General features: G+C 37.8%; 1 protein-coding gene and 1 pseudogene across 1 annotated transcript in view; one reads left to right on the top strand and one right to left on the bottom strand.

The window, feature by feature from the left end:
• Positions 1-1797: 1797 nt before the first annotated feature.
• Positions 1798-21682, bottom strand: part of LOC111147051 (karyopherin subunit alpha 3) — a 104356-nt gene continuing 84471 nt past the window's right edge. Inside the window, exons 11-17 of the mRNA XM_022502919.1 lie at positions 14087-14218; positions 12979-13107; positions 10250-10354; positions 10080-10151; positions 9766-9928; positions 7839-7933; positions 1798-4919 (exon numbers count right to left, since the gene is read on the bottom strand). Coding sequence (XP_022358627.1) covers positions 4821-4919; positions 7839-7933; positions 9766-9928; positions 10080-10151; positions 10250-10354; positions 12979-13107; positions 14087-14218 — 795 coding nt within the window. The 3' untranslated portion in view covers positions 1798-4820. The remainder of the gene's footprint in view (positions 4920-7838; positions 7934-9765; positions 9929-10079; positions 10152-10249; positions 10355-12978; positions 13108-14086; positions 14219-21682) is intronic.
• LOC111147052 lies at positions 15824-16779 on the top strand (annotated as a pseudogene).

The raw sequence follows: 21682 nt of genomic DNA, 5'->3' as shown, positions 1-21682 counted from the left end.
TCTTGTGGATTTGCACGTTACTTGGCACAAGTCCCCGTTTATCTCTGGGTACCAGTTTGACAAAAGAGACTGACTCAAGAAGGTGGATGGCAATTTTGTTAGGGTAAGGAAGAGGGATGTTGTAGAAGTTCCCTGCGGGAACACGTCCTTTATAGCATGACTCATAGTTCCACTGCTTGTGATCATTTTTAATAAACTTGTAGGTTTCCTGATGGGTCCAGTCTCTCACAGGGCTTCAAAGAAGTGCTTTTCAGACTATGCTGTAATTTTCTGGTCCCACTCCAGCTTTCCCAGAGAACTTAAATATCTCAACTAAAAATGTCTGAAAAACACTGCTACAGGGCAGTGTTGTGAAAATTGTGGGCAATTAACACATTTGCTTGGTTCACACACTTTTTTTTTTTTCTTGCCACAGGATAAATTCAAGAAAGTTAGTAGTTCCTCCATATTCCCATTTCTGTCCTAAGTCCTTTGCAATAGATGGGGCTCAGTACTACGAGGAGTTCCTACAGGTGGGTGATAGGTCTGGCTCTGATTTCTCCTAAAATGGAGAAGGAAGAAAAGGCGTATTTTTGTCTCCTCTCTTTTTAGCTGATGCGTCTGAGCAAAGTCAGGACTGTTTACACAACAAAAAGGCATGTCTTAGGCCAGTGGTTTGCACCCAGGCAAATTTGGCTACCAGGGGATGGACATTTGGCAATGCCCGGAGACCATTTTTGTTGTCACGGCGACTGGGGAATGCAGAGGTACTTAGTAGGCACAGCCTAAAGATGCTGCTGAACATCCTGCAGTGCAAAGCACAGCCCCCCACAGCAAAGAATAAGCCAGCCTAAAATGTCGCTATTGCGGGGTCTGAGAAACCCTGATTTAGGTCAAAGTTAGTTGAGGAGTTTCAGGGACAAATAAGGTGGTTAAAGGAGGTAAACAGGCTACATTCTCAAACCCTTTTCCCCAAACACTTTCTCCTAATATAATACTGAGCCCCAGCTATACACAGGACAGAGAGATACATGTCTACCTCTATATGGTACTTTTTGCACTACTTTTTAGCTTTATGCACACCATAAAGCATCCCTTTAAAACTTCAGACAAATGGGGGCACCTGGGTGGCTCAGTGGGTTAAAGCCTCTGCCTTCGACTCAGGTCATGATCTCAGAGTCCTGGGATCGAGCCCCACGTCGGGCTCTCTGCTCAGCACGGAGCCTGCTTCCTCCTCTCTCTCTGCCTGCTTCTCTGCCTACTTGTGATCTCCGTTTGTCAAATAAATAAATAAAATCTTTAAAAAAAAAAAAAACTTCAGACAAATTAATGGTGGGTTATATAGAACACTCCTTGGGTTATATGCCTTAAGACTTACAGCTTAAGCTCAATGTATAGAAATTATACTCCCTTTCTCCAAATAGATTTAATTGAAATCCCCTGGTGCAACTAGGGTTACAACCATCACTGTAAGACAACTGACATTCATAAATTTTCACTTGTAATAATTAAATAATCCTCCAAAAAGGACAACTCTTCTGAAGGAAATCATGGCAAGATGACATAGAAGTACTATCACATTTATTTACTTTACACACTGACTTCTTTCAAAAATAATTTGAAGTGGCATTATACTAAAGTAAAAATATCTGTATATTCAAAAGTTCAGTTGTTCCTTTGTCATTTAATTAATCCAAGATTTCATTTAGAGCCACAACCTCTATCTCACAGGTTAAAACTTCCAAGTTTACTTCACTTCCTATCTTCCATAGTTACTTGTTCTCAAGGATTAGACAGGCCGTAAGGTTTGATTTTGCTGCTTGGTTCATGAAAGTCATAATCACACCATTTTCTCAAACAGCCTAAGTCATGGTATTTAAACCTGAGGTGCGCAGGCAGAAGGCCACGTGACGAGGACGACAGCGGGGGCTGGAGGGATGCCACTGCAAGCTGAGGAACTCCCAGCACTGCCCGGCACCCCAGAAGCTGGGAAGAGACAAAGAAGGGTCCTCCCCAGAGCCTCCAGAGAGGGTCCCAGCCTGCACCTGATCTCCGACTTCTGGCCTCCAGAACTGGACAACAGTAAGTTCCTCCTGTTTGAAGCCACCTGGTTTGTGGTACTGCTAGAGCAAGTCAGAAAATAATAAAGATTTGGGCACTTCTTATTTTTCACAAAATACTCTGAAATCTAGCACTGTTATTGTCCTGGTCTGTTATAATGTAAGAGAGAAATTAAAATACAATGAAAGAGTAAAGCATGACTTGCCCCCCGTTGTGGTTGTTTGAAAAATAGTTCCAAATTTAAATTTAACCACTCAGAAAACAAAACTACGAAACTAAGAAACTCTTAGAAATAAGTTCTTCAATGTTTTATCATATTTGATAGCAGCTTTTTTTATTGGTTACAAAACCTAAGCCCATATACAAAATTAGGAACACATTTAGATGCCTCTTTTGAAAGAACGTTTTAGTTTTTTTTAACTGAGTTTAAAAAAAAATAAAAACAATGCAATTTTTCAACACTGTTCTGAAAACTTAAAAGTGCAGCAATATACTTAAGTTTCCTTTGTCTACGAAATGGTGCAATTCCAATTCCAAACTGATAAGGTCACAACAAATTGAATCAAGCAAATGCATACGTATGTCTGCACTACTTGATGCTAATGTCTTATGTTAGTTCGCGCTTAAAACACAAGAGGAAATAGGAATCGGCACAGTAGAGGCCCAGTTTAATCTCGATGTGTGCAAAATTTATAAAGGTAACTGTCAGTAAGTAGTAGGGAGAGTCCAGAAGAAACTAAACTGGAAGGGGTACAATTCACAATATCGAGAAGATTTGGACTTTAAGGGTTTCACCGAAGTTTGTGACCTTAATTAGCTTTGACTTTGTTATTCCTACCTTTAGTGAACACCACATAGTTTCAAAAATTTCGACTACAGTGTCTGAACAGGATGCAGTTACCATATGAAGCTTTAACTCAAAATTTGGATAAAGAAAAAAGGCACAATGAACTTCAACTCAATTTTATGTGCACAAGAGTTGAAAAATCTGAGCCACCTTAAAGAGAAATTGATTCTAAAATTTATAAAACCTATAAATAATCAGAGGCCAAACCACTATATTAAAACAGATTCTCTAGCAAGTAAAAATCTTGCAGTTTAAACATACGCTTGTATCCATTTTAGATACAAGACAAAACTCGCTCTTTAAAGTGGCTCCACCTTGGCAGATACATATGTTTGTCATGAACGCACACCTGCTATGTGTTGTTTATCAGTGAAAACACCCCAGCTGATTCACGAAGCTCTGATGGCATCTGTCTCATCTTCATCACAGTAAATAAACCCCCCATCGGATACTAGATTAGTTCAGATTTTTCTATCCCTTCACATCAATGCATTGGGAAATTATACCCAGTAAACAATAGCAACAAAACCATTTCTGTGACAGCACAAATTATTCAGTTTAAAAATTTTCAAATTCATATTCTTTCATTAATAACTGGGTCAGACAATTTACCGAAAGCAAGGACTTTACATAGTAATACCAAATTTTGCAGAATTGCTTAAAGATCACTGAAAATCAGATTTATGTCAAATAACTGCAGATTATTCCTCTACACAGATCCTTGTCTGAATCTTTTAATATGTGAATATGCTTTTAGAGTAGGATCTGAATTAACTTTCCCAATACTCAAAGAATGAAGTTTTATAACACTTCTAAATAGTTGCTGGTTTGTTGCCAACCACATTATCAAAAGCACTGGTTACTAAGTAAAAAATATTTTAAGACTAAATTACAGTAAACATGAAAGCTCCACAGTTTAAACCCAATATAAATCAACCATATCCAATTATCAATTTAAAACAAAAAATATTAACTCCTGAAAGCTGAAAGCAAGATTTTTTTTTTTTAAACATCACCAATTGGTACTTCAGACCTTTGTTTTTTGTTGTTGTTTTATATTTGTTTTTTTCTTTATAGTCAGGGACTCTTGCTTTCAACTTAAACAGAAGTTCAAGTCCGTAACAGGTTGCAGCTCAGGTAAAATACCATGCACAGCATTTGATTACTTCAAAACAGCAGGAACACACAGGCTGAAGTGAGTGGTCAAATAGGGCTTGCTGTTCTCAAAAATTAGGTATAATGGCGAAAGCATTACCATCCATAGCTAAAGTTCTTCCTCCAACCCTGGCTTCTGAGGCAGATAATAAACACATCAATTACTGGTAGATGAAGCACAGTTTTTTTTTAAACTTATCTGTTTAATCAATAACCAAGTTTCTTTTTTTAAGTTACTTTTTTGTGTGTCAGTTCCACCAATGAAAATCATTTGGCTTGTACTTTAAAATCTATTCTTCCACATAAAGAATATGAAAATATGTTTGTGGAGGACAATGATGGAGGCTCAGATCAGACTGCACCTCTTTAAAGTCTTCCAACGTGTATATGCATCATACCAAAGTGTCTTGATCCACAGCGCACCATTTTCCAAAGGAATATCAAGTGGGCAGCTGACATGCCACCACTATGGAATATTCTAAACTGGAGACTGCAGTTGTCAGCATGTGGCACCAGGGAAGAGGGAAAAATAGGGTAGTTGAGATTGTTAAGGAGAATTCTAAAACAGTTTAGGAAATCATGCATATGCATTTACAGTCCATGTGATAGTAACTTTTGGCAACTGCAAAGTGACTGAGACATGGCTTGCTTTAGAAGCATCAAAACGAAGAGGCATGTGTGTTTTGGAGCCTTTTGTTGTTGTTCTTCTTCTTGTCATTTGGTAGCCATCTGGTGGTGCTTCGTATTGAATTGGGAAAGATGCTGCACTCAACTGAACTTAAAAATTAAATTCTTTTGTTTGAAGGTTGGCTGTTGGGTCAAAATTGTAAGTACCTCCTTGTGTTGCTTCAGGAATGAGGCTAGGATCTTCATCAATCTATAAAAAACAAAAAGTCCTTATTATGTTAAGATACTACATGTTACGGTATAAGCAGAACTTCTTATGAGAGTTCTATTCAAATGCTATGAAATCATTCTGTATGTTTCAATCAATAAAAATATTTAAATCAATAATATTAAGAAATTTAACAATTTATTTATTTAAAAGATTTTATTTATTTGACAGACAGAGGTCACAAGTAGGCAGAAAGGCAGGCAAAGAGAGAGAGAGAGAGGAGGAAGCAGGCTCCCTGCTAAGCAGAGAGCCCGACTGGGGGCTCGATCCCAGGACCCTGGGATCATGACCTGAGCCGAGGGTAGAGGCTTTAACCCACTGAGTCACCCAGGTGCCCCAACAATTTATTTTTTTTTAAAGATTTATTTATTTTAGAGAGAGTGCGGGTGTGCCAGCTGTTGGGGAGGGGAGGGCAGAGGGACAGAAAATCTCCAGCAGGACTCCCTGCTGACTTCTAAGCCCAAAGTGGGTCTCAATCTCATTACCTGAGCCAAAATCAAGAGTCCAAGAGCTGGACACTCAACCAACCGAGCTACCCAGGTGCCCCAAGTAATTTAACAATTTAATTAAACTGAACACACATTTAAAAAGTGCTCCAATTTTTTTATCCCCTCCCCCATCCCTAGTCCATTCTTTTTTTTTTTTTTTAAGATTTTATTTATTTATTTGACAGAGATCGCAAGTAGGCAGAGAGGCAGGCAGAGAGAGAGAGGAAGGGAAGCAGGCTCCCTGTTGAGCAGAGAACCCGATGTGGGGCTCAATCCCAGGACCCAGGGATCATGACCTGAGCCGAAGGCAGAGGCTTTAACCCACTGAGCCACCCAGGCGCCCTCCCTAGTCCATTCTTAAGCTTCTGTACCTGTAGATTTATTTTACCTATCTGAACACACATCATTTCTATAATTACAGTTGACCCTTGAACAATACGGGGGCAAGGGGCACCAACCCCTCCCCAATGCAGAGTCAAAAATCCAAGTATAACTTCTGACTCCCCCAAATTTAACTGTAGAAAGCCTACTGTTGACTGAAGCCTTACTGATAAACATAAACAGTTCATTAGCACATATTTTGTATATTATATGTATTATATGCTGTATTTTTAAAGGGATTTTTTTTAAAGCCTTTATTTATTTATTTGACAGACAGAGATCACAAGTAGGCAGAGAGGCAGGCAGAAGAGAGAGGAGGAAGCAGGCTCTCTGCTGAGCAGAGAGCCTGATGCGGGGCTTGATTCCAGGACCCTGAGATCATGACCTGAGCTGAAGGTAGACGCTTAACCCACTGAGCCACCCAGGCGCCCCTATATACTGTATTTTTATAATGAAGTATGCTAGAGAAAAGAAAATATTACTAAGAAAATTCTAAGAAGGAGAAAATATATTTTTTGGAAAGATTTTATTTATTTGAGAGAGAGAAAGAGAGAGAGACCATAAGCAGGGGGAGAGGAAGAGGGACAAGCAGACTCCCCACTGAGTGGGGAGGCCCACACGGGGCTCGATCCCAGGACCCTAAAATCATGCATCTGACTGAATCACCCAGTACTCCAGAAAATACATTTACAGTACTGTACTGTATTCATAAAAAACAAAAACCAGGGCGCCTGGGTGGCTCATTGGTAAAAGCCTCTGCCTTCGGCTCAGGTCATGATCTCAGGGTCCTGGGATCGAGTCCCGCATCGGGCTCTCTGCTCAGCAGGGAGCCTGCCTCCTCCTCCTGTCTCTCTCTGCCTGCCTCTCTGCCTACTTGTGATCTGTCAAATAAATAAAAAAAAAAATCTTTAAAAAAAACAAAAACAAAAACTAGGGGTGCCTGGGTGGCTCAGTGAGTTAAAGCTCTGCCTTCGGCTCAGGTCATGATCCCTGGGTCCTGGAATCGAGCCCTACATCGGGCTCTCTGCTTAGCAGGGAGCCTGCTTCCTCCTCTCTCTCTCTCTCTACCTGCCTCTCTGCCTCCTTGTGATCTCTGTCTGTCAAATAAATAAATAAAATCTTAAAAAAAAAAACAAAAAACAAAAAACCAAAAACCAAAGAAAAACTACCTATAAGTGGACCTGTGTAGTTCAAACACTTGTTCAAGAGTCAACTGTACTATTTCTTCCCATTTAACAGATTACAAATGCAACAAGAAGTTTTTGTTTTGTTTTGTTTTGTTTTTAAGTAATCTTTACGGGGCTCAAACTTTCAACCCTGAGATCAAGTGTCTCATGATTTACTGACTGGGCCAGCCAGGTGCCCCTCAAAGACCTATTTTTGTACTTTTACCTTGTAATGATGTTTCAAACTCAGTATTTTTTTTTTTAAGCTGACTGATGGGCTTCTGGATGGCTCAGTTGGTTAGCATCTGCCTTTGGCTCAGGTCATGATCCTGGAGTCCTGGGATTGAGCAGTGAGTCAGGCTCCCTGCTCAGTGGGGAGTCTGCTTCCCCTCTCTCCCTGGCCCTCCCCCCTTTTGTACTGTCAAATAAATAAAATCTTAAAAATAAAATAAAAATTAAAAAAACTCACTGATGGAAAACAATCATTAATTTTTTAAAATTTAGATTATTTTTAAAAAAATTTTTTTTTTAAAGATTTTATTTATTTATTTGACAGAGAGATCACAAGTAGGCAGAGAGGCAGGCAGAGAGAGAGGAGGAAGCAGGCTCCCTGCTGAGCAGAGAGCCCGATGTGGGGCTCGATCCCAGGACCCTGGGATCACGACCCGAGCCGAAGGCAGACGCTTAACGACTGAGCCACCCAGGCCCCCCTAAAATTTAGATTATTAAAAATAACTAGAGAATTGCCACCTCAAGAGTATCTGATAGAAATATAAACTTGTCGTATTAATGATAAAAGGAAAATTCTTAGCAAACTTACAGTATGTATAGGTTTTAATGTACATCCAGGCATAATGCATACTTACATCATCACCAGAGAAATACTGATCTATGATTTCAAATGCTAATTTATATATGTCTTCATTTTCATGTTGCTGTAAAACTTCAATTTTCTCCAAGCCTGATAAAAACAAAAATATCTAATAATTAAGCAGACACAAATAAAAACTGTTCATTTTCACCATGGAAAATCTGAAAGAACTCAGAACACCTTCCCACCACTCTCCAAAGATAACAGTTTTCTAAAAAACAGATAAAACTCTGAGCTGCTCTGGTTGGAGGACCTGTATCTCACTAATTTCTTCCTCTCTACAAACCCCTGAAGTACACTTGTATCTGAGGCAGTTTAGGTTTAAAAAAACACCTAAGCACTCCATCTGACAGACAAGGAAGCTATGGTCCAGAAGTGTAAAGTGATTTACTGCCGGCTGCGTGGCAAGTTAGTGACAGACCTTGAACCAAGGCCTCCCCTTGGAAGCACACTATCTCATATAGTAATTTTTAACTTTCCCTTTGTTTTCCAAATGTTACTACTTTTATATAACAAGTTTTCAGAAACTTCATGATTGACTCATATAAACAGAAGACAAAGCTTTAAATTTTGAAGTAATTAAATAGGGTCCTTATCTCCTATAGCCATAATGAAACTGGGAAACAATTTTCCAGAACTGTAGAATACTTTCATTTTTATTCTCAATATATTTACTCCATGCATCAGATGCACAAGTCTATAAATTTAAGTCCTTAACAGTATTCTTCCTTGAAATGTCTTTTTAGCTAGGTTATTTCGAAATAGTTGCATTTTTTCTTTATATAGTAATATAAAACCCAGAAAAATGGGAATATAAGTGACAAAGGTAATGGATGTAAAGTTGTTTATATAATTATAAAATACTAAGTAAACGTGTATCCTAACTATAACTATACCTCCCATAGACCAAAACAACTATATTGATAAAAAGCTGAAGAGTTACAATTCTTCAGTTTAAACTCTCTGGAGGTAAATTGTTCTGTATTAGACTACAATGCTAATTTCAAATTATCTCAAAATATCTTAAAACCAGAATGAACAGTGAATTAATAGTATGAAGATCTACTTCTATGACCATAGATTAAACTCCTTAACATCTCTAGGATAATTTCTTCTTGTTATTAAGAAAATACTTCCAGTCCGAATATTTTATGATGCTATTACGTTTGCTTTCTCTTAAAAAATAAAATGGGTAGTATAACTACACGTAATAACAAGATATAGAAAATAAAACATCACAACAGAATGAGTTAATTTAAGGTTTGGGCAATTTAGTACATAATGAACAGGTACCTTTAAAAATAAAACTTTTAAAAAATATATTTTATACGTCATTACCAGAGAAATAATTAATATAGTATTTGAAATCACAGTTTTCTCATTAAAATGTTGAAGTAACTTCTGTGGTAGTAAGTTCAGCACGCAGCTCTAGCAATCTAAGGCTGAAATAAAATATCTAGACGAGTCTGGAATCATTAACCTTTGCCAACAACATGGAACAGTATTTCACAAAGTACGGTCCACAGAATCACATGATATTAGGTGTAACATGAAAGAAGTGTTTTACTGTGGCCGACTCTAAGTTTAACAAAGCTTGTAAGTTTCTCTGCTATAGTGGTTCTTCAGCTTTCAATTTGCTCTCAGGCACTATGGCTTCAAGAGAAATGTTTATGTTACCTAAAAAGCAACATAAAGCTCTAGGAAAGCACGGAGTGACCTTCACAACCAGTTTTTCCAAAGTATGGATTAACGCCTGCTGGAAAATCTTCCTGGAATGCTAACATGGCAACAAAGGACAGCAACATACTTTGATGATGGAACGGCAGTGTTTCCTGACAGTTTTCTTCCTAATTAGCTGTCTTTAAAGGAACTACTGTTTCAGCATTCCAGTGCTCAACTATTTTTCTTCAATCCACTCTTACCTCCACATTCTTCTATGATTTCAGCTATTGTGCTTGCTTCATCACCAGCCATTATCAGAATGTTTTTCAGACCATCGAGGACCACCTGAACAACTTGAGAATCTTTCACAGATAGTAAATTACAGAATGGTGGTATTACATTCTGCTGTACAAGGTACTCAACCTAGGCAACAAAGGAAACATTTTTATTCATATAATTATCTTTTCCCCCAAAAGAACAGAGCACAGGACTTATAAACAATCCGCAGCTCTTAAACATAAAAGAGCAGTATACTTTTCAGTATTAACAATCCTAACAGTTTCTCCATACTCACTTGATCTTTTCTGCCACTTATCGTTAGGTTGCTAATTGCCCAAGCAGCTTCTTTTTGTGTTCCAAAGTCCCCCTGAAGGTTAAAAAAGAAATGATTACATGAATTCTTTATTTGAAAAATCTTGGTTATAATATATTTAATGTACATGATAAACTTATAATACCACTGACCTTAGCAAGCTGATGAATAATCATAGGAATTAATCCCGCATCTATTACAGCTTGAACTTGTTGCTGGTTGCCTGCTGTTATGTTGGAAAGGAACCACACTGCTTCCTATAATTGAACAAAATACAAGGTACCTTTGTTTGAAAAATTATTTTTAATGCATTTATATTTTCATTTTAATGTAGTTTACATATACTATAACAAAATCACTTGAGTTCCATTAGGGGGAATGTATCCAAAAAGCAAATAGGTGAAACATAATCTCTCATTTTAAACAAGTTATAAACCAAACTTCTACCCATAATATTTGGACCCCAATAACCTAGCATTTATCTAGCCAATAAAACATATGCCTATAAAAGCTAGGCCAATTATTTTATTTTATTTTTAAAGATTTTATTTATTTATTTGACAGAGAGAGAGAGAGAGAGAGCACAAGTAGGCAGAGAGGCAGGCAGAGGGAGAGAGGGAAGCAAGCTCCCTGTTGAGCAGAGAGCCTGATATGGGACTCAATCCCAGGACCCTGAGACCATGACCTGAGCAGAAGGCAGAAGTTTAACCCACTGAGCCACTCAGGCGCCCCACAGACCACTATTTTAGACAATGGTAATATGGCATTGAACAAAACAAATAAAAATCCTAACTCATGCAGCATACATTTTTGGTGCTTAAGGTCCCTCTAAAAAGATAAGGACAGAAATAAATAAAAGACTCAATTTCCTAATAGTCTGTTAAAACTTCTAGGAAAGGAGAATTGTTTTATTATAAAAATACTTACTTGGGAGACATATTTAGAAATTAAGTACCTGATTAGTCTGGAATGGGTCTATATAACAAATTTTATTATAACCTTAAAGAATTTGTTAAGTCACAAACCAGCAGGTTCTATTTCAATTTCAGTGTTAAATGTTGTCTCTTCCTCAACAATTAAAAAAGTTCACTATAAATATTTGGCCATCCCATTGTGGTAAGATGTTAAGGACTGGTAAATCAGTGTTTAGAGTATATGGGATACTATTCTTACAAATTTCCCATAGGTTTGAAAAATTTCAAACTAAAATGCTGAGGGAATATGGGGCACCTGGGTGGCATAGTTGGTTAGGTGTCTGATTCTTGATTTGGGCTCAGGTCATGATTTCAGGGTCCTGGGATTGAGCCCCATGTTAGGCTCTGCACTCAGTGGGGAGTCTGTTTGGGATTCTCTCCCTCCCTTGGCCTCTCACGCCCCCGCTGCCACCACACTGCACTCACTCGTGTGTGCTCTCTCAAATAAACAAATCTTTTTTAAAATATGTTGAGGGGAATACAATAGAGTTTTATTCCACCATGAGGGTCCCATGATGATCCCAAGTGCAAATAACACAAATGCTCAAGTTGAAAAACTTCGGAGGAGACTAACTGGCTGCTGAGGCTGAGTAGGTAACTATATGAACCATTTTTCTTTCCCCCATGATACCTTCACTTAGAGCATATCGATCACAGGCCAGAACTTCTCTGCACCCACTTCTGTCCGGCTTCCTCACTTCTCAGCTCTGTTTCCAATTATGGAATACATTTTAGCTGTAAAAATCACCTATATTATTGAAATTTCTACAGTAAAAATAACTGGCCCAGAGTCTAAAAGACTCTGGCTTCTTTCCCTTCATTGGAACAAATGTATTCATAAAATACGCTTTTTGACAACATACTTTTCTTAAGAATCCAACTGTCAAATTATAGTTGGGTAACTATATAAATATAGCTATGACACAGAAGAAATGATCAGTTATGTTGGTTTTGGGGATGGTGGCATTTCAGGAAGATAAAACTACATTAGACTAAATGCAAATCAAAACCAAAAGACATCATTTCACAGCTACTAGGGTGGCTATAATAATAATTTAAAAAAAGGAATTGGAACCCTCATATAGTGCTTGTGGAAACGTAAAATGGTACAGCCGCTATGGAAAACAATTTGGCAGTTCCTCAAAAAGCTAAACATAGAATTACCATATGACTGGGCAGTTCTACTCCTAGATATATACCCAAGAGAACTGAAAGCAGGGACCCAAATAGACACTTGCTTGCCAGTGTTCATTGCAACATTATTCACAACAGCCAAAAGGCAGAAAAACTCCAAGTGTCCATCAACAGATGAATGGATAAACAGAATGTGATATATATATATGTACAGTGGAATATTTGTTCAGCTATAAAAAGAAACAGAGTTCTGATACATGCTCCAACATGGATGGACCTTAAAAAAATTATGCAATGTGAAATAAGGCAGACATAAAAGGAATTAAGTACTTAAGTATATTATTTAACAATTAACAATTAAGTTTGTATTTCAACTCTGAAATTTTAAAAAAGACTTTTTTGATCCTTTAACTTAAGCACTGCCTCTTTTGGTCCAACCTAATTTCACAGGGAGATTAAATTATGATCTCTCTGTTTATAAAAGATACCAGTCATCCAATGAGAGATTTTGTATGTATTCTCACTTAGTGGCTACTACTTTACTGACTCTTGCTACTGCCCAATCTATTTTAATAAAAACACTGGTTATTTTTATCGGGGGAGCACTTATAACAAAATAACTACAGAGATGATTTGAAATAATTCTCATCTTAACTATAGTGGTATTGAAGACAATCATGATCAAACAAGCAGCAACAGAAAACAAGGGGACAGTTAAAAATGAAATATACAGAGAGAAAGAAATGAACCAGTGAGGCAATTATATGCCTTACCTTATTTATCTTCTCTTTTGGGTGTGATAAGAGATTGGGGAAGTGTGACAGGACATCGCAGTTGAGAACAACCTGGGTCTGCTCATCAGTACCAGTCACTATGTTGCCAACTGCTCTGAGTGCTGCTGTCTAGGCGGGGATAAAAAACACTATAAATTTATTTGTTTATGATGAAGTGGATTCTCTATTTTTCACAATCCTGAGAAAATGTAAAAATACAAGGGGTAAATGATTGGCACTTAATGTATTCTTAGACAAAGTACTATGTAGAACTGAGAGGCAATTTTGAATTTTAAACAAGTCTTGTAAAAAATGGAAATATATAGAAAAATTGTGTGAAAAACTGCTGAAAAGATTCAAATACTAAAAAGAAATGAAAATTTAAAAAGTAAAGTTTCATTTTAACAGCAGCTATTTTTTAAATTATTACTTAATTAGTACCACAGAAATATTTTAATAAAGGCCTGTAATGGGCACATATTTCCATCTAGACAGTCACTTTGGCAGAAGTGGAATGAATATCTCTATCAGGCACCCACCCCTAATTAGAGTGAGGAAAAATGAGAGGGAAGGAAATGCAGTTAGGATGCTGTTGCAATTATCTGGTGGGGGGAAAAAGAGTCTTGAACTAAATCAGTGGCTCTAGATAGATAAGGGGCAGACAGATTTGAAAGCTATGTAATAAGAATTAACAGGACTCTGTATGGAGGGGAAATGAAAGGAGGCATCAAGGTTTCAAGCTTGGACTATGTGGTCTACTGAAAGGGGATATAAAAAGAGGAGCAGGTTTGTGGGAGAAGATGATACATTTTAATTTTGTCTGGTTAAAATGGCAATGGAATGCTTGAAGGTAGTTCTTAGGGGAGCTAAGACCTCGAGCACAATTGGCTGTCAGTCTGAAACTCTGCAAAGAATTTGGGTGAGATAAAGATTTGGAAACCAACAAAATCAGGTTCAGTAAAACAGAGAAGAAATATGGAAGATATGTGCATATCTTGTACATATCTTATACAGAAATATGGAAGACAGAACGGGAGCCTGGTTGCTCATGTTAACAGGTTATATAGCAAACACAATTCTATACAAGTAAGAAAAATAAGATACTTACTTGAACTTTCACTTCCTGGTGGCTCAGAAGGGGCACAAGAAATGGCACAACCCCTGAATCGATAACCATCTGTATCTGCTCATTTCCTCCATCTGTTAGGTATGACAGAGCCCAAACAGTATCTACAAGAATCTACAGAAAGTAAAAAAGAATTACCAGTTTAGGTATTCGTTTGAATGCTTAAAATACATTAACATACCTTAGAGGTGGTAACATAAAAAGTAATTACACTTTATTTTTTAGTTTGGTGGCAAAAGTATCTGCTTACCTGATAAATCTACTAAGCAGCAGAGAACTCTTCTCAATGCCTACCTCAGACCATTCTCCACAAAAATGAGACAAGTCTGAGACAACGTCTACACTAACTTCTGCATTTATATATCAGACAGATGAATTGGAAAACAGGCAGAGGGGTGCCTGGGTGGGGTCACCTGGGCACCCAAGTTGGATAAGAATCTGCCCTCAGCTCAGGTCATGATCTCAGACCCCTGGGATTGAGCCCCACATCAGGCTCCCTACTTAGTGGAGAGTCTGCTTCTCCCTCTGCCTCTTCCCCCTGCTTGCATGCTCCCTCTCTCGCTCAATAAATAATGAAATCTTAAAAACATACAAACAAATACAGTCCACACCTTCAGCATTACTAGGAGTCAGAAAATACTACAAATTTCAAATTACCTGTAAGAAAAGAAAAAATTAAAATCTAGTTTTTGTTTGGGCCTCCTGCCCCAAGCCTATGTAAGATTTCAGAGAAGAGAAGAGGGAAAGAGAGTTAAGTGTTTAAAAGCAACATATCCTAGGTAAAACTATGTCACACTAGTGGGACAGAGACCATGTGGTTCCAAGAGCCTCTGATATTTACTATCTGTCCTTTTCAGAAAAATATGCTGATGCCTTCTATACAAGAGGATGAGCTTCATTCAACTAAGAGATGCCTGAAGAAATATTTCATTGTAAATTACAGACTAAAATAAACATGGGATAGGAGTGGAAGAATAATTTACAAATGGTGTATGTTCTGCAAAAATAGAAATATTGCAACTTCAAAAATGGAAGGCCAGAAGGGAGCTATGCCTGAGAGCTGAAAGCACCTACAATTCTACCCAGCACTGAGGCCACCCTACTGAAGGGTGTCTGCAGATGTTGTGTGTATGGGCAAAACCTGTCTACTACTCAGTCTGGCAGTAACAGGTAATAAGATTTATACAGAAACCAGAGTCGTATAACATAACACCCAAAATGTGCAGGCTTACATTGTCATACCAAGAACCAGGAACATCTCAACTCAAAAGGAAAAAGACAGTCAACAGATGTCAATACCAAGATGACACAGATACTGAAATTATCTGACAAAGATTTTCAAAGAACTATCATAAAAATACGTCAGTGAGCAATTACAAATATATTTAAAACAAACAAATATAGGAAATCTTAGCAAAGAAATAAAAGATATAAGGAAGACTCAAACAGAACATTTTAAGCTGAAAAAATCAGTAATCCAAACTTAAAACTCACTGGAATGACTCACTAGTAAAATGGAGAAAAGGAAAAAAAAATCAACAAATTCAAAGATAGATCAATACAAATCACCCAATCTGAGTAACAGGAAAAACAAACTTCATGAGCGTTGTAGAGCAGTAACAAAAGATCGAACATTGTGCCATCAAGAGTCCCAAGAGAACTTTCTGCCGGTGGGCGCCACCGAGTAAGCATCATTAAAGTTCCCTTCCCACTACCATCATGTCTAAGTCAGAGCCTCCCAAAGAGCCTGAACAGCTGCGGAAGTTCTTCATTGGAGGTTTGAGCTTTCAAATAACCAATGAGTTTGAGGAGCCATTCTGAGCAATGGGGAATGCTTACGGACTCTGTGGTGTTGAGAGATCCAAACACCACGTGCTCCAGAGGTTTTGGGTTTGTCACATACTCCCCTGTGGAGAAGGTGGATGCAGCCATGAACGCAAGGCCACACATGATGGATGGAAGAGTTGTGGAACCAAAGAGGGCTGTCTCAAGATTCTCAAAGACCCGGTGCCCACTAAACTGTGAAAAAGATTTTTGTTGATGGCATTAAAGAAGACACTGAAGAATATCATCTAAGAGATGCTTTTGAACAGTATGGGAAAATCGAAGTGACCGAGATCATGACTGACCGAGGCAGTGGCAAAAAGAGGTGTTTTGCTTTTGTAACATTTAATGACCATGACTCTGTAGACAAGACTGTCATTCAAAAATACCATACTGTCAATGGCTACAACTGTGAAGTAAGGAAAGCCCTATCTAAGCAAGAGATGGCTAGTGCTTCATCCAGCCAAAGAAGCTGAAGTGGTTCTAGAAACTTTGGAGGTGGTCGTGGAGGTGGTTTTGGTGGGAATGACAACTTTGGTAGTGGAGGGAACTTCAGTGGTCAAGGTGGCTTTGGTGGCAGTCAAGGTGGTGGTGGATACGGTGGCAGTGATGATGGCTATAACCAATTTGGTAACGATGGAAGCAACTATGGAGGTGGTGGAAGCTAGAATGATTTTGGCAATTACAACAATCAATCTTCAAATTTTGGACCCATGAAAGGAGGAAATTTTGGAGGCAGAAGCTCTGGCCCCTATGCTGGTGGAGGCCAATACTCTGCCAAACCATGAAACCAAGGTGGCTATGGTGGTTCCAGCAGGAGTAGTAACTACGGCAGTGGCAGAAGGTTTTAATAACTGCCAGGAAACAAAGCTTAGCGGGAGAAGAGAGCCAGAGAAATGACAGGGAAGCTACAGGTTACACAGATTTGTGAACTCACCCAAGCACAGTGGTGGCAGGGCCTAGCTGCTACAAAGAAGACCTATTTTAGACAATACTCAGGTGCAAGGGCAAAAAACTCGAGGACTGTATTTGTGACTAATTGTATAACAGGTTATTGTAGTTTCTGTTCTGTGGAAATCATAATGCATTCCAACAGAGGGTTTTAATGTAGTTTTTTTTTTTTTTGCACCCATGCTGCTGATTGCTAAATGTAATAATCTGATCATGACCTGAATAAATGTAGCTTAAAAAAAAAAAGAGTCCCAAGAGAAGTGGAGCTGAAAAATATTTAAAGAAATAATGGCATAAAATTTCCTAAATTTGGCAAAAGATAAGCAGATTCAAAAAGGGGAGGATGAGGCAAGAGAAAAGAAAGCAGAATAAGCTCTTCAATTATTGTATAGGTATTAGGCAGGAGTCAAAAAATACTATTTAAAACTGTCAAATCAGGGGTGCCTGGGTGGCTCAGTGGGTTAAAGCCTCTACCTCAGCTCAGGTCATGATCCCAGGGTCCTGGGATCGAGCCCCGAGTCGGGCTTTCTGCTCACCAGGGACCTGCTTCCCTTCCTCTCTCTCTGCCTACCTGTGATCTCTGTCTGTCAAATAAATAAATAAAATCTTAAAAAAAAAACAACAACAATGAAAAAAACCCACCAAAAACTGTCAAATCAGATAGTAGAAGAAAAGGGCATTTTAAAGGTCTAAGTATAAAGGTAACATTAGAACAAAAACAAAGTTTTCTAAATACTAAAATAAGAAAAAAAAGCACACTAAATAGAAAATAAAACACACATAAAATACTATAAAAAATAATGTGACAGAGTTGACACTAAACATATTAAACAATATGAATAGGATTAACTCACCTATAAACAATAAAAAGATTCTTAAATTGGCTCCCAAAACAGAACCCAGTTCTATGCTGTGTACAAGAGACACATCTAAAATTAAGTAATTCAAAAAGGCTAAAAATAAAAGAACAGTAAATAGTGGATGGAAGTAAAGTTAAAAATCTAGATGAAATGAATTAATTTCCTAGGATAACAGTTTACAAAAAATTGACCTTAGAAAAGATAGACAGTTTAAGCAAGATAATTTCCATAGCAAAGACAAAGAAAATCATCAAGGAATTAACCCCACAAAGTACTAAGACCCAAAAGTTTCAAGGGCAACACTACCATTCTTCAAAGATCAGATAGACCCAATGTTATATAAATTGTTTTAGAGCATAAAAAAATAAAGAACCATAATGTTAATACCTAAACGTCAATAAAAAATCAATAAAAACATGATATTAATGCCTCATAAAGATAGCACAAAAGTCAAACTGCAGACTGGTATCACTTACGTGAATACTGGTACAAAAATTCTAAATAAAACATTAGCAAACAGGATCCCAAACCACACTAAGAAAGCAATGTATGATGATCAGGTGGAATTATTTAAGAAATGCAAAGAAGAGGTTCGCCTGGGTGGCTCAGTTGGTTGAACATCTGACTCTTGGTTTCAGCTCAGGTCATGATCTTGCAGTCATGAGATCAAGCCCTGCATGGCACTCCATGCTCAGTGGGGAGTCCACTTGGGATTTTCTCTCTCACTCTCTCCCTCAGTCCCTCCCCCACCATGTTCTCCCAGCTGCTTAAAATCAATCAATCAATCAATCAGTATTAAAAAAAATAAAGAAATGCAAAGATGGTTCAATTTTAGAAATATCATCAATATGTCACATTAACCAATTTAAGGAGAAAAACCCTGGTTATCTCCACAGACAATGAAAAATTCAACACCCATTCCTTCTTTTAAGGGGGCGTGAGGGGGAAAGGGAAAGAGAGAAACTTAGGCAGGCTCCATACCCAGTGGGGAGTCTCAGTCTCAAAACCCTGAGATCATGACCAGAGTAGAAATCAAGAGTTGGAAACTTAACTGACTAAGCCACCCAGATGCCCCTCAATACCCATTCTTTTAAAAGATTTTTATTTATTGATTTGACAGAGAGAGATCACAATTAGGCAGAGAGGCAGGCAGAGAGAGCCCGATGTGGGGCTCGATCCCAGGACTCGGATCATGACCTGAGCCGAAGGCAGAGGCTTTAACCCACTGAGCCACCCAGGTGCCCCTCAATATCCATTCTTGATGTCAACACTCATAACAGGATTTTATGGATATTCGCTTAACATAATAAAAAAATCTATTAACATAGGAAACAAATTTAGATTCAACAAAAAGAAGAGGTTGATAAATTTGTTTACATAAAAAGCAAAAAGTCTGCATAGCAAAATATATCAATGACAAAAGACAAATTAGGAAAATATCTGAAATATGTATCACAAAATAAAGAGCTAATATCCTTAATATATAAAGAACTCTTGAAAGCTAAGGAAAAAGAACAAAAATCTGATAGAAAAACAGGCAATAAATGAAAACAGGCTATTTGCAAAGATGTAAAAATGGCCCTTAAATACATGAAATCATGTCCAACTTCACTTAATTTAAAAAAAATGCAAATTAAAACTGATACACAGTTTTTTACCTATCAGATTGGCAAAAATTAAAAATGTGACATCACATTCTATTTGTAAGGCTTTTGTATGATGCTGTTGGATAATACAAAACGGCACAGCCTCTAAGACAAGGAATTTGGGCAGTATATAACAAAATTATAATGCATTCATCTAGCAATCCTGTTTCTAGGGATTTATCCTCAAGAGTATCTCCAATAATATGAAAATACACAGGATTATTTAATGCTATGTTATTTATAGTTGCAAAATTCAGGAAATAGTCTGAATACCTATCCATAATGGTGTGTTTGAATAAATCATGTTCACAAAACTGGTTGCCTTGGCCTGTATTTTAGGAGGCTGTTAAATAAAATGTAACCTTTCTCTCCATCATGTGGCACATACTACTGGTAGAAGACCACTTTTTTCTAATATTCAGATACCTAGAAAAATGAAATATTTAAGGTTTCTAAGCTGAGGTCAATTAATAATTTTCAGTGGGATCTCCACAACAGTATCTGAAAAACTGGTAGGGTAAGGTAAGTTACAGCTAAGTCCTAGGCCTCCTGAAACTGCAGACACTTCCAGTCTCTCTTTAATTTTGTTTGGTAATATAATTGGGTCTTCACTGAAAATTTCATTTTATGTAAAAAATTTTTGTATTTAACTTTTGAAAAGAGAGAGAGAGCACACAAGTGCGCATCGATGTGCAGGAGCAAGAGGAAGGGCAGAGAGAGAGCGAGTGAGAATCTTAAGCAGGTTCCACACCCAGTGCAGCACCTGAAGCAAAACTCGATCTCAGGACCTGAGAACACAACCTGAGCCAAAATCAAGGGTTGGGACGCTTAACCAACTGAGCCACCAAAGTGCCCCCGAAAATTCTGTATTAAAAAAGTTCTAAAAACTTTAAAATTCACAGCACACGATTATCAGGCCATTCTAGCTTCTTCTGTTTTCATCAAAGTTTGCTTTTTTCCATCTCCATTATCAGGCTAACAGCGAGTGCTCTATGTCTCTGATGCTTGTAATTTTACTTTTTGTTGCCTTTTCCCATGTAAGCTGCTTCTGTTATTTTATACCTTCCCCCCTACTATTCTTTTTTTTCGGTTTTCCCTTTTTCTTGATTTCAATGCTAAACTATCTGGGTTTTACAGTGACTAATAGTCAATGAGTATATTCTTCCAGCTAATCATTTGATTAATGATGTGCCAACAAAGTCTTCAGTAATCCTGGGCTACTTTAATTATTTTTCACTATGCATGCCTGTTTTTTCTCTGCTAGAAAGCTTTAAAAGTTTATACTTCAGCTAGTATATCAGATACTTGAAGACTGCTAGAAAGCTGATCTCCAGACACACAACAGAGGGCATATATGCACACACGCAAAAGACTGACAACTCTACATGGTTAATGTTCTGAGATAATAGTTTTGAAAACTGGCATATGAACCAAACGAAAATCTCCAGCAACTCGAAGTCTTCCAATAAGAATAAGTTCAGCTCAAAGACCTTCACTGATCTATGTCACCTCCAATAAATGTGCTAACAAAAAATGTCCTGTTAGGCACTGTTACAGAAGACTGCTATTAATACGTACAGCATTTCCTAGAAGATTAGGTATCCGTGGAATGTCTACGGAATGTCAAATTCACACATGCTTCAGAGCCAACTAGAGCCAACTTGGGTTATAAGTGTGTACTTATACTTTATCCTTATATGCAGCAATGGGTAACTTAGAAGACTAGGGGTGCTCACATCCTACACATTCCAAAGAAGGACCTGCCCTTGATTAGCTCCTTTGAGATAACCTCTGCACTCTTGGATTATCCTGTCTGATTACACTGTATACCTGAGATCTTGGGAAAATTAGCTTATGTAATGATGTGATTTTATGTTGAATATCTCTTTTAGTTTGAAGTTGTGGGCGACACTATATCAGTTTGTCCTCCAGAGGGGATGAAGACTCAGTAGGTAAGGACAGTCGGTGCAGGCTGTCCATGCCTATATGACTGACCCCCCAATAAATACCCTGCACACCGCAGTTCAGGAGATTCCTGGTTAGCAATATTTCATGTGTTCATATGTGTCACTCATGGTTGCTGGGAAAATAAAGCACTGTCCTTACAACTCTACTGGGAGAGAAGAACTGGAAGCTTGTAACTGGTTTCTCCTAAACTCTGCCCTCTGCCTTTTGCCTTTGTTGATTTTAATCTTGTGAAATAGTAAGAAATATATATATATATACACATATAAATATGTAAACAGTATAAATATTTATATATATATAAGTGACTGTCCCTGGCACTGTGTCCTGGC

This window comes from Enhydra lutris, unplaced genomic scaffold (genome assembly GCF_002288905.1).
Source record: "Enhydra lutris kenyoni isolate GAN:26980312 unplaced genomic scaffold, ASM228890v2 scaffoldscaffold15, whole genome shotgun sequence".
In the NCBI taxonomy this organism is placed as follows: Eukaryota; Metazoa; Chordata; class Mammalia; order Carnivora; family Mustelidae; genus Enhydra; species Enhydra lutris.
Note: the sequence above shows the minus strand (reverse complement) of the source record. Positions and strands in the feature narration are given on the sequence as shown.